The 13,522-nt window shown below is 41.8% G+C and overlaps 1 protein-coding gene across 3 annotated transcripts in view; it reads right to left on the reverse strand.

Annotated features, from left to right (window-relative positions):
- Window positions 1–819: 819 nt before the first annotated feature.
- Window positions 820–13,522, reverse strand: part of srgap2 (SLIT-ROBO Rho GTPase activating protein 2) — a 65,088-nt gene continuing 52,385 nt past the window's right edge. For 2 of the 3 annotated variants that reach the window (XM_061727640.1, XM_061727642.1), the window contains exons 13-23: window positions 13,165–13,225; window positions 12,844–12,921; window positions 12,602–12,736; window positions 12,362–12,467; window positions 10,459–10,683; window positions 7,240–7,319; window positions 6,763–6,961; window positions 5,822–5,959; window positions 5,453–5,666; window positions 5,253–5,363; window positions 820–4,091 (exon numbers count right to left, since the gene is read on the reverse strand). In XM_061727640.1, coding sequence (XP_061583624.1) covers window positions 3,525–4,091; window positions 5,253–5,363; window positions 5,453–5,666; window positions 5,822–5,959; window positions 6,763–6,961; window positions 7,240–7,319; window positions 10,459–10,683; window positions 12,362–12,467; window positions 12,602–12,736; window positions 12,844–12,921; window positions 13,165–13,225 — 1,914 coding nt within the window. In that variant the 3' untranslated portion in view covers window positions 820–3,524. The remainder of the gene's footprint in view (window positions 4,092–5,252; window positions 5,364–5,452; window positions 5,667–5,821; window positions 5,960–6,762; window positions 6,962–7,239; window positions 7,320–10,458; window positions 10,684–12,361; window positions 12,468–12,601; window positions 12,737–12,843; window positions 12,922–13,164; window positions 13,226–13,522) is intronic. The other variant, XM_061727641.1, reaches the window with a different exon arrangement.

Consider the following 13,522-nt stretch of genomic DNA (forward strand, 5'->3'; position numbering starts at 1 on the left):
AACGGTTCAAGCTTTCAATTTACTTTGGGTATGCCTTGGATAGGCGTTTTGGGCGACTTTTACAGGAGTGGGATCAGGTTAAGAGTTGTATGTACATATGACTGATTCATGGTTAGGTTGTGTACTACAGAGATGATTACATAAACAAATGTAGATAGCAGACAATGGTCATGTATTAGTTTAAGGACCAAAAAATTTGTCCAAACAAGAATAATAGATAGAGATTGGGGCCACCTGGTAGGTAATACAAGAATATTTATTATTCCCTAGTTGAGAAGTTTTTATCCCTTTTTTTCCCTATAGCATCCCCACATCCAGGCCTTTATGTCAACGCCTCTACTCATCTTCAGTATACGGGCCTTAAAAAACTGCACTCTCTTTAACCTCAATATTTGGAATAGAAAACAATTTGATATCCACATAATGTACCTCCACATGTCCATCTCACTTCACAAAACGTAGTCAGTTTTTATACAAATTGACGAGACCCTCCATGTTTTAGGAGTGTGGTCTGGTGGTAACAGAGAAGTGATACTCATCTTCTGATTGGCCGCTGCACTGCTCAAAAAATACATTAAATTCCTGTCACTTTGCTTCAATTCAACCTACTTTTTACACCATGTCACTTTATTTTTTCACTTTGTATTTTTATTACTGATGCTGCATTTATGTATTTCTTATTTTACCTTTTATTTTAAAATCTTGTTTCTCTATTGTTGTAAGTGCTGTTGAGTCCACAAATTTCCTTTGGAATCGATAAGGATTTTATTCCATCAATAAGGTTGAAGACTGTTCTCAACTTCATTTCAGCATATCAACGATAAGCTTTCAATAGCTTCTCCGGAGACCTCCCACACTGTTAACTTTTAGCTATATGTACAAGTGAACATGGTTCTCTGTGTTTGTGTGACTAAAACTTCATACTTAAACTTAATGCCACATGTACAGTAACTGCAATGCTTTGTGTTTATTGTCTTAAACAGATCAAGAGTCTTTATAGCAAGCCGTGTTTATTAAAAAACAGATCCACTACAAGAACTACACAGAATTATATAAGGCCTATTTGATTAAACTACTATTGCTATTACTGTACAATACTGTACCAAAAAAAGTGTACCTCTGCAATGTACAACATTGTATATACAAAGTACATCTGAACACATAATTCTCCAGTAATACAGAGACAACTATAAATAGATTTGACATTATAGCCATTTTTTTTTTTTTAGTTCCGCTGTTTTCAAATGGACACAAAAATGCTTATTCAACAATATTCAACTCCAACACATCATCCCCACGCAGTTAGTCCACATGCAAGCCAAGTTGTTCAAGTGCACAGTCGCTGATTTGAGATCGGAGAAGTTCCCAGCTCCTTCAGACAGCACAGCCGGGACAAAGCGCGCCAGTCACTCACATGCATGTCTGTACGTGTGTTTCTGCATCGCGCACGAGCACACGCCGTCCCCTCCAGTTGTCACGATGAGGTAAAGAGCAACACGAATACACCAGGTATGCACAAAAGAAACTTGACAATTACAGTTCATTACAGGAATGCAGAGTGTGCTGTATATCCGGGAGAAGGGCACAGACGAGATCAGACACCGCTGGAAAGAGAGTTGGGTACTTTTTCAAAATACCGTAGGTAAAATACAAAGAAAGAAAAATGGCAAAATGGCAAGTGTCCACTTCTAAGTATAAGTGTTTGCAAAATTCTTCACATACGCCTTAATTCATGACCAGTTTTACTTTTTCAAATAAAATGCAACATTGTCAAACCTAAAAAAAAAAGTTCTTAAAGTTTGAGTTTTCTCATCTTGAAAAGCTAGTCTCCCACTTGTGTTGTCAAAACAATGACCGAAGAGGAAAATCTCTGATGTCCCTGCAGGGTTTTTCTTCTTTTATTTTCTCTTTATTTAAATCTAATAACACGTGCACAGTGCATATTGATTTCAGTACTACGGCTGCTGGATGTGTAAGGGTCTTTTTCCCCGTGCGTGTCCATACAGTTGTCATAAGGTGGACTCCAATTGATGCTCAGGCAGGGGTGTGATGAGGTGCATACACACTCTCTATCCATGCATGCACACACACATGCATACAGACGGATACAAACGTTTGTTTTTCTGTTTTTTTTTTTAACCATAACAGACTGTGGGCATTACATGGGAATTGACTGGAAATAACATAATAAAACAAAACTTTGCTTAAGAACACATTATATGAGGTGGTTGGTTGTGCTTTTATCTACACACACTCAGGAGGATCCTCAGCTACATGCTTCCAGTTATTATCATGATTATTAAATATACATACACGGTATTAGAATAATTAAACCCTTTTTTTTTCTACTGTGAATCATGGAGTATATAGTTAAAAGGGAGCAACATGTGTGTTTGACGTCGTTTCATAGCTGGTAATGCAGACACGAAGTGATGCGATCAGCCAGGCCGCCGTCGTGACTGCTCTGTGTGGCCCCAGCATGCGAGGAAAACCTGAAAGGCGTTTAGCTGCCACAAAACACCACCACACACACATTTTGAAAAAGAATGTGCACGTGTGCGCGCAGTTTATCATGACATATAAAAATGCTGGGTTTCACCGGTCTCCTACACGCGTAGCAAAGCTGCAGGACAGAAGCAGCATAATGCCACACACGGCCAGCTCTCACTGTTTTATTGCTTTATATAGATTTAGAACAACTGTTGCCCAAGTTAGGTACATATTATGTTATGCTCCTGTTGTGGTACTAGTATTGAACAACAACAACAAAAAGAAAGAAAAAGAAAAAAAAATAATCAAAGACTTGAGGAAGATATAAAGTATAAGCTCCAGATCACATGACTTACACTGATATTTGGCCCAGTTTTCTTCCTTTTATTACTGAAGCAGCAAGTCAGTGTGTTTCACTTCTACAAAGTGTTTTTCCTTAGAAAATCAAATGCTCCCATCCGATTGAATAGTCAGGGTTATCAAAAAAAAACAAAAAAAACGAAACAAACCCTGCCATGTCGGCTACACAAAAAAAAATAAAAAAAATAAAACAGTGCTTTTCATTTCTTACGTAGATCTGTTTGTGAAGGCGAGTATCACTCTTGCACGCCCACTCAAACACAACTCCACATGTCACAAACTAGAGTACGCAGGCTCCAGGTGCCGTAGATCTGTCGGTGTCCACCCTGAATCTGGTTCCCTTGTCCAAACGTCCAGCCGCCGCTGCAGTCGCCGTGCTGGCAGGAAAAAGAACCACGTTTCCTTCTGAAAAGTCTTTCCTCCCACACCAAAGGCGCCCTGTGATCAAGTGGAGCTGCTAGGAGAGGGAAGCCTCTTTGACACTTGAGAACAGTGGCATTTTAAGACTTTTGTCTGGACACCAAACGTGAATGCTACATGCAAGTAGAGAGTCGGGGCTCCTGCGTGAAACAAAGAGCTTTTGGCACCTGGCAGAAAAGCTGTGAAAAAAAAAAAACTAAACTAAAACTAAAAGTTTGTTAAACTACTTTTTTGCAGTTAAAGATTGAGAGGTCTTAGGCTGGACATGATTTGTCGTTAGACTGCGGCGGGGGCGGGGGAGGAGGCGTATGAGGGAGTGAGTGTGTGTGGCCTCCAGGGGGAGGAGGAGGGGGCGTCGGGGGCACGGTGGAGGTCGGGGAGCCCATCGCTGGACTGCCACTCCCTCCTCCGCCTTTGGGGAACACCACCGGCTTGGGTCTGGTGGCCGGGGGCCGCAGCTCTCTGAAGGAGGGCACGGAGGAGGACAGGGCAGAGGAGGACAGAGAGGGGGAGGTGGCGGAGGGCAGGGGGCTCCGCGGCTGGCTCTTGGTGGGCCGGAAGGAGGAGGGCACGTCGCTGGCCGAGGAGGCGCTGCGCTGGAGGGGGTGGGCGTGCGAGGAGCCCCCCTCGCCGTCCCGCAGCAGGCGGGAGTGCAGCGGACTGGATGGCTCTGAAGCGCCCCCTCCCCCTCCACCGCCACCGCCGCTCATGCCCTTCAGCTGCTCCAGCGTGTCCAGCACCACGTCGGGGGTGTGTGTATGTTTGGAGGTGCTTTGTCTTTCCAACTTAGTGAGCTCAGTCAGCGCGGAGTCGTGCATGTCCTGCAACACAGGAGGCAGACGCTCACACACACGTCCATGCAAAGTTGCAAAAAGTGCAGAAAGAAAAATTGAACTCTTCCCTGACTGAAATCCAGGAGAGAATTGAAAATGGTAATTCTCACACAAGAGGAAGATTAAACCTTGACTAGGTTGACCCTTTCGTGATGCTGTTACAGACTCAACTTTCCTCACTACGCTCTCTTCAGTCTTTATGTATGCATATGTCATCTCCACCATCACTAACTCTTAGTCCTGTTCTTTTCTTAGTCCAACAGCAAATCTATGGACAGATCGTGTTGTGTTTGTGGTAGGGCTGGGCGATATGGACCAAAAGTCACATCTTAATATTTTCTAGCTGAATGGCGATACTCGATATATATCTCGATATTTTTTCTGTGCCATAATTGGGGTTTCCCCAAAAGCATTATAGCATAGCATCTCTGTTAGCTTCATTTTTTTCTGAGGCAAACCCTTAAAAAAACAGTCAGTTTTAATACAAAGCCTCGTGCCAAATGTCACACAGGTTCCTTTATTAACAGAGGTCTGCACAATATCAAAATGTATAAAACAAATGAAATAAAAATAAACTGCCTGCATATATAGAATAAAAATGCTTCTTGAATAAAATAAAACAAATATCCCTTTCCTGCATAACAATTAAATTAAAATACACTGTGCAATTAATACAATGTAGACAGTAACAGACAGACTTTTCCACTGAGGTTGACAGTTGTGCAAATGACAAAACATTTGTGCAAATCACAAATAAAACATTCAAGTCAATTTGTCACAAAATAAGCTATATCAAAATCATAAACAAAAAAAAAAAAAAAAAAAATGAAATCGATATAAACGATATTGTCTTGTACCGTATCACGTTTGAAAATATATCGATATATATTAAAATCTCGATATATCGCCCAGCCATAGTTTGTGGACATTTCTTTCCTGTCCTCCCACATCTCTCACTAGCCAAGGAAGATGGTTTCCTCTGGGTCTGGTCCAGCAGGAGGAGTCTGAATTGGACCGTATTGAAGTAAACTTGCACTGTTTTGTTTCTTAACCTTCTCATTAAAGTACCTTGAAGTGACTATTGTGGCAAACCTTTGAGCCACAAAAGCGAGCTGAACCGAATGAACCTGAAGTGAAATGACGTACTACCTGTGAGCTGAGCTCCACCTGGGCGATGACCTCGGGGTCCAGTGGTCTGTGGTTGCTGAAACTCTTGGATCGTCCCGCTGGAGTCGACTTCCGTAACTGTGGGCTCTCCACCTAAGTGATCGTAACAGCGTCGGTTAAACACCTTCCAAAGTACAGCGGCCCATTAACGTGCAGATAAAAGCGTGCTGCAGCTGCGGTACCTTCGTCTTGAGTGAGGAGTGGCGAGTGACCGAGTTGAGGATGCTGTGAGCACTTATGGGGCGTTTTTCTCCCGTGTCTTTCACCAGAGCCCCGCCGACAGGGAGGGAAGCTGTCCTCACTCCTCCTCCACCGCCGCTGGTGCCTGGACTCGTAGTGTCGCTCTCTGAGCGAAACGGTCTCCGCATGTTGCCGGGGTCGGGCCGTTTCCTCATCCTTAAACAAACAAAATATCACGTATGTAACCGTCATTCATATTAACGCCTACTGTAAAATACAAACTCCACAAACAATCAGCATCAAACTGAATGTTGAAACTTCTAGTGACCCTCTTGATAGGCTTGAAAAACGTTTGTCCATATGAAACCTACTTATTAAGGTTGGCCAGATAGATGTCGGCCACGTGAGGTCCTGTGGGCGAGGCGACGCTGCCTCTAGTCGACACCCGCTCCTCCAGCAGGTCCCTGCTGTCCAGGTCGGGCTTTGGACTTCCCCGTCCAACATCAGGTCTGAAACAATCCAGAAGTGGCTTAACATCATGTCCGTTTGAATCTTGCACAATAGACAAAAAAAAAAACCAACAACAAAACGGGAAAAATCCCGTACTGACTGTATGTCAAGTATTTTTTTTTTTTAATGTTTGAAATTTCCTTAGTAACCACTGTAAAAGGCTCCTGATTCAGTCCAAACGGGCAGACTGGCCTTTCCGTTGTAGTTAATGAATGATACAATAATAAAACTGCTTTCTCACTTCTCAGAACTGCAGTCACACTGCTAAAAAGTCAACCTGGTTACTCTTTAATACTTTCTTCCAGTATAGCCGCTAGCAGAAAAACATGTTAACCACCGTCACACACAATTACCAAAAGTGTGAACATGTCACGTTCAGTATTCCCCTGGAAACCCCCAGAATTATCACATAAGCTTAGTAGCTGGAGACAAATGAGAGCACTTAAATGTCAGAGTATGTCAACATACAGTATTTCATTGGTACACACACAAATGTCAAAAAAAAGTATTACCTCTTATTCAAAGGTTAAGCTGAGAAGGAAACTAATGTGCTATAAAGCGAAAGTCTATGTTATTGGAGATCAGCTTCCTCAGGAACGGGAATTTCCACTAAATCAATTTCTGTTTACTTTTGACATCTGTTTGTTTGACATTTGCTATTTGTTTTAACTAGAGGACCGTTTATCCTGCGGGTCTAATCTAATATTAATCGCAAATAAAACTATGTAAACACGGTATACTCGGCTTTTTTTTTTTTTTTTTTTTCCAACATCCGTCTGGCAGAAACATGAGCACGTCTTACATGTCTTGCACCACGATGTACTGGTGTGGCACCAGTCCGTCCACCCCGTTGTGCCGTCCTTCCCACCAGTCTTCGGAGGCTCGCTGGAACAGCAGCAGGGACGCGCCCTTTTTGAACGACAGCTCCCGACTGGTCCGGCCCGTGTAGTCGAACCGCGCGACGGCTTCCATCGGCTCGGACTCTGAAACAGCCAGGGAGCCTGAGATTCAGAGCGCGGCAGAACGGAGAGACGGGAAGCGGCAGAAGCAAGGGAAGGCGAGGAGAAAGAGGGAGAAAAGAGAGGTGGAGGAGAGAGGAAGCCAGATTAGTGCAAAGCAGGTTAGTGCTGTTTTGCATTTGGTTACTGCCCAGGTTTTGAGGAGAGCAATGCCATTTGGAAGCAAGATGTCAGCTATGATAAACAGTTAAAACCGCAGGGACTGGTGGGGTGCACACAAACAGAAGAGCACTATGTAAAGCAGACGTGTGCTGACGCACCATCTTCACTGTTGTGGCTGACGGACACGGTGTCGGGCGCCGGCTCCTCCACCAGGGGGGGCTCACAGTGAGGACTGTCGCTGCAAAGGACACACAGAACAGAAGCCCTTTACAAGAACTGACATCAAACATTGATTTTAGATCAGTGACTCACAGACCTACAGTCTGAAAGTTACTCTTTCAAACGTACACAATTGTTTGAATTGTTTATAATGCACTATTTCTCTCCCTCCACATCCCCTGATGTTACATCCCTTTGAGGTGGAGAAGATCACATTTTAATATTCAACGTTTTTTAAATGATGGCTCAAATGCAACAAATATAAGTGTATCCCTTGAGAGTTTGATGTGAAACAAGGATTTATTTATTTTTTGATCTTTCCAAAAACTTTTATTAAACGATTCCACAAAAATATATATATTTTGTGCAATATGTATACTCCATTTTGGTTCCTGTGCAATATAATTTATTTCCTCGCACTAAGCACTTTAAAATATAAACACTTTAACATATATCCACTATAACTGTACTCTACTGTTTAGACTCGTTTACACACTGGTCGTTGGTCTCCTGTTTTTATTCTTTGTACTGAGTTTCGTTTTGTGTTGTGGTATTATGTGTTTCTGTCTTTGTTTTTTCTGATTCGTTTATGTTCATGTTACCATCAACCTGCCAGGGGACTACAGATTAGCCTGAGGCTATAATCTGGCATATTTACATGTGAATGTTCATTAATATGCACTGTCCCATTTTAAATAAATAAATAAATAAAAAATAAAATATGCAAGCTTTAACAAGATTCTACAATGAATCTCAAAATAGCAGTTTAATATCAAAAATATACTAACAAGACGGCCAAACTTTGGCGACAGTGACACAATAAACAAGTCTCTTTGTGAAAAAACTTTTTCATGTGAAAACGTGACATATCACGGCTTTCTGAGACCTGCTGCTCTGAGTTCAACCACGAAGCTTTAGATTACCGTTATTTACTTATATCGCCGAAGGGCAAGATGTTTTTGCTCCATTTTCAGTAAAATTGTCATTTTAGTTCGTTATTATGGATTTGATATGAACGAAATAAATTATAAAAACATATTAAACGAGAAAAAAATAACCAAAACGGCTGCTGTGGCTCAAACTAGTAAGTATCGATATCCAATCACAGGACGCGTAAATGTCACGTTCAAGGTGAGGCGAGCTAGAGGGACACAACTCGTGATCTGATTGGCTATCGCAACTGTCAATCAACTGGCAAACGGGCAGATTTCGCACAACCTGGCAACATAAGATAGCTGAATTCTGATTGGAGGAAAACTCTAACCTAAAAACAACAGCACTGGAAGGAGCAGAATAATACACGAAGATAATACGAATATTTTTATATATTTAGGGAAAGTAAATTAAAAATGGAATTAACCTTCATTATAATTATATATATATTTTTTTATAAATCTAAACAAGGATATTTAACGTTGTGCCACTTTCACCTTTCTGAAAAAAAAAAAAGAAAAAAACACTTTCTTTCCAGGTCATTAAAATAAAAAACCACCTCTGGCGTTAAACCTTCAGTCTTTATTGGAAATATATGACTTTGGAGATGATAAAACAACCCGCGTTTAGATAAAAACATTAAAGAAAACGGCAATAATTTACTATAAGAAATAACGATTTAATGACTTTATTGGTTTTAATGACGACAGTGAGACAAGGTTCGTGTTTTTTAAAACTAAAACTCTGGTTTTAAAAGGTTGTTATTAAACGATGCTCAGGTTTCACCCTACGTTTTAATAAAAGGGAACCTTAGGACAAAGTACGATACATTTCTATGGTGTGCTTTCTTCTGAAATTATAGGTGGCAAACTGTCAGATTTCAAGAAAAAAAAAAAAAAAAAGGAAAACTGGGTCCAACAAAGGGTCATGTGATAATATCTTGTGTCTAGACTTTCTACGGCGCAGAAGTAAAGCCGCTGCTTCAGAGTCTACACAACAGCTCTAGTTGCACTAATCATAATAATTACTGCCTGGGCCTGTCATTATAATAAAATTGAACGTTAGCCATTGTGTTCACTGTGGTGCGTGCGTGCTGGGCTCTCGCGGGCTGAAATGGTCAGGCGGTGCTTTAATCTCCTGTGTGACGGAGGGTAAGTTGATCCTCGTGGCCTCCTGGCTCTGAACGAAGCAGACGAGCTCAATCTCCCAAACACTCCCCGGCAGCATTAAATCAACTATCTAATCAACTAGCATCATCTGCAAAACCTCCACTATTATCTGGAGAAAAGACTTGATAGTAGGAATGGGTGATATTTTACCGTTCACGATAAACCGTCAAAAAAAATTCCCCACAATAAGAATTTCTCATTTCACGGTAAAAACGATAAATTCCCATTGATGACGTTTTTGTGTAAAGCTGATTTACGGTTCTGCGTTAAATCGACGTGGAAGGAAGGAAGGAAGGAAGGAAGGAAGGAAGGAAGGAAGGAAGGAAGGAAGGAAGGAAGGAAGGAAGGAAGGAAGGAAGGAAGGAAGGAAGGAAGGAAGGAAGGAAGGAAGGAAGGAAGGAAGGAAGGAAGGAAGGAAGGAAGGAAGGAAGGAAGGAAGGAAGGAAGGAAATGAGCCAGAAAGAAAGAAAGGAGCCAAAAAGAAAGAAAGAAATGAGCCAAAAAGAAAGAAAGAAATGAGCCAGAAAGAAAGAAATGAGCCAAAAAGAAAGAAAGAAATGAGCCAAAAAGAAAGAAAGACAGAAGAAATGAGCCAGAAAGAAAGAAAGAAAGAAAGAAATGAGCCAAAAAGAAAGAAAGAAATGAGCCAAAAAGAAAGAAAGAAATGAGCCAAAAGAAAGAAAGAAAGAAAGAAAGAAAGAAAGAAAGAAAGAAAGAAAGAAAGAAAGAAAGAAAGAAAGAAAGAAAGAAAGAAAGAAAGAAAGAAAGAAAGAAAGAAAGATACATTCCCGTTGATGCCGTTTTTGTGTAACAAACATGGCGGATCTGAGAGTGAGATAGATTTATAGTTACAAAGGTGGAGTTGAATTGGTATTTTTTTTATCGTCATTTTTATGGTTATCGGGATAAATGCCAGAAATTATCGTGATACATTTTTTAGTCCATACCGCCCATCCCTACTTGATAGCAATCTTTCTAGCTTATGCAGTTAAAGCTCATAAGTTGACGCTCCTCGTGGCCCAATCACAGCCGCTCCTCCGCCCCCTGTGAGCTCACCAGAAGTCGTCTCCTGCTCCAGGGATGGAGTATATGGGGCCCTGCAGGTCCGGTAGCCCGGGAAATATGCTGTCGTGGTGGATGATGATGGTTTTGATGAGTTCATTCACATGAGCCTGGCAAGACACCTGGTCGTTGCCCTCAGGTACAGACATGAGGGTGGGGCCAAAGCAGATGGCCAGATTGTAGGGGTCCATCATGTTGTCCTCGCTGTACTCTGATAGGCTGGGGTGCAGGGCAGAGAAGAGTCGTTTAAGGACAGTGTATACACAGTCAGCTGTACACACAAACAACCAACGACGTATCATTTCTAGCCGGGATCGCCATAGAAACGGCGAGTAAGCTGTTGATGTGCCCAGTGTCTGAGTTTGAAACTGCAGTAAACATCAGGGAGGCTTTTGGTGTCGGTGGAGACGCTGACGATCTCCCTTTCAGCCAGTGAAAAGAAGCAGAAGCTTTAGAGAGACAGTAAATCACTGGAGTTAATGCTGAAGCTCCACCGTGGCCACATGAGCTCTCGGGGGCCGCTTGGTTTACCCAGGAGTCTCAAATGTCAGCTCTCCCTCCAACCCCCTTTGTTGCCCTCTTTTACAAGAGGGTCTTGTCATGGTTTCAAGAATGGACTGGACAGACAGGAATGCACGTCTCTCTTTCAGCACGAGTGTGTGCGCGCATGCTCCCCAACGTTACGTTGCACAAGTTTACACGTGCAACTCTTAAGTTAAACGTAAATATTTTTGCATTTAGTGGGCAGCACAGGTCTGTGGCTGAAGTGAAGCCGCAGAGCCGCCTGAGAAAGTCGATGCAATGTTAGTCTTAGTAAATAAACTTCACTTGGAGGAGGTAATTAAGCAATCTTACAAAGAGAGAAAGTTGCAACTGACTGATACAGTTTGTTATTGTGTTTTGCACAATGACACTCTGTAACACTCCAGTCTTGACTTCTTACAAAAGGTTAAAGAGGCCGAATGAAATCTTGTGTTTATGAAGAAATTCTTTACGTGGCAGTGGAACATCAGTGCCTGTGTAAACACCAGAGTTATTATAGTTCACGAAAACGAACAAAATAACAAAAACTAAAATTGAAAAAACAATTTCGTTAACTGAACTAAATAAAAACGAAAATGAAAAGACAAAAACGATAACTAACTGAAACTATATTGTGTGTTTAGAAAACTAACTAAAACGAACTGAAATTATAGATATAATTTCCTCCTTTTTCGTCCCTGTCAATATAAGACTCTTGGTATGATCAATTTATTCTGCTCTGGCCGTTTATCTCCAACTGGCAGCTACGGCACCTGAACGCCTCACGGTCCGTGACTAAAAACTAAAACTAATAAAAACTAAACTAAAACTAAGCATTTTTGAAAATATAAAAACTAATAAAAACTAGCAAACCCACACTAAAAACGAATTAAAACGAACTGAAATGAAGGAGAAAAAGTCAAAACGAAATAAAACTAAACTAAAATGAAAAATTCAAAACTATTATAACCCTGGTAAACACTGATGACGGAAACTATTTTAATTACTGTAATCATTGTTTTTCTTTTAAGTGAGAAAGTTTTAATGATAAAAGTTGTTCTGTACATTAATGCTAAAAGTGATCAACTTTGAGAGCATTATCTTCTTGTGTTCATTAAAACAGATGGGGAGGTGGGGGGGGGGGCTGCCATCTGTTCTCATTAGTCACAATTAAATCCAGTGCAGTGACGTTGCATTTGATTCAGCTCTGCGGCTGCTTATTTAATGTAGATATCTATCTGACGTTGGACTTGATTTGTTCGTGAGGGTGTTCGCTGTATTAACACGCAGATGCATTTAAAAAAGTCATGATTTAGATCGATTCATTTGCAGTTCAACAACCGAACATTGGGCCCACGAGTGTCCTGTTACTCACTGGTGGAGGAAGCCAAACAGGTATCTCATGATGATGAGGGTTTTACTTGGCAGGGACTGCAGGACTTTCTTGATGTGAACAGCCCTCTCCTGGAGGCTCTCCATCGCTGGAAAAATACACAGGCATGACACCCAAGACATTCCTGAGGCAATCAAGCTCCAACACTCTCACACGCGCGCACACACACACACACACACACACACACACACACACACAGACACATGAGGAAGGGACACTTACAAACACAGGAAATTAGATCATGGAAGACTTCTTTAGGGAAGAGGGCATGGTCCAGCCCTCTAAAGTAGAGCTTCAAGACACCAGCGATAGAGTCCATGTCGTGGTCATTTTGATCCCCTGCCAGTGGGTCCTCACCTACACCGGGGCGAGGGAGAGGGGCAGGGAAAAGAAGGGGGGGAAGTTAACAGCTGAATACCTAGCATATGCTTGAAGTAATGCTTTATGGAGGATTAAGGATTTACCTCTCTCAAAGGCATTCTTGATGTCATTGACTTCCACCTGAGAGCCCGACACTCTGAAGATGCCCTCATGCTGCAGGCCTGTGCATAAACACACACACACACACGTTTAAATTATGACTCTTTGCACATCAACGTCAATGTTCCTATTTGGCAGTGTAAAATAAATACATTTCCATCTATTAAAACTTGCAATTTATAAGGTATAACATATTCAGATCAAAATAACAACCCAACCAATCACGCTCGATGCAGGAATTCAACCAATCAGAGCGCTGGAAAGGCTGACGCTAAGCCTATCACCTCACAGGAGAATTTTCTCACCATGGCGACTGATGAAGCGGATGCAGCTCTCGACCATTAGAGGGATGGCTTCACCTGAGTCCTGAAGATAAGAATTGTGCTACTTTAGAGAAGATATGACAAGATGCTGGTGGGAGGGAAAAAATACCCCCACAAACACACACACACACACACACACACACACACACACACACACACATACACACACACACACACACACACACACATACACACACACACAGCCTCTCTTTCCTCATAAATATCTGCACATGCATTTGCATCAACACCAACATTTGAGAGGAATGCGTTTGTCAGGCTTTGGGAAGAGACAGTGGGTGCAGCACCCAGCTGTTGCTAGGATACAACACTTATTCCTTTT

Source organism: Cololabis saira, chromosome 8 (genome assembly GCF_033807715.1).
Source record: "Cololabis saira isolate AMF1-May2022 chromosome 8, fColSai1.1, whole genome shotgun sequence".
Taxonomy (NCBI): domain Eukaryota; kingdom Metazoa; phylum Chordata; class Actinopteri; order Beloniformes; family Belonidae; genus Cololabis; species Cololabis saira.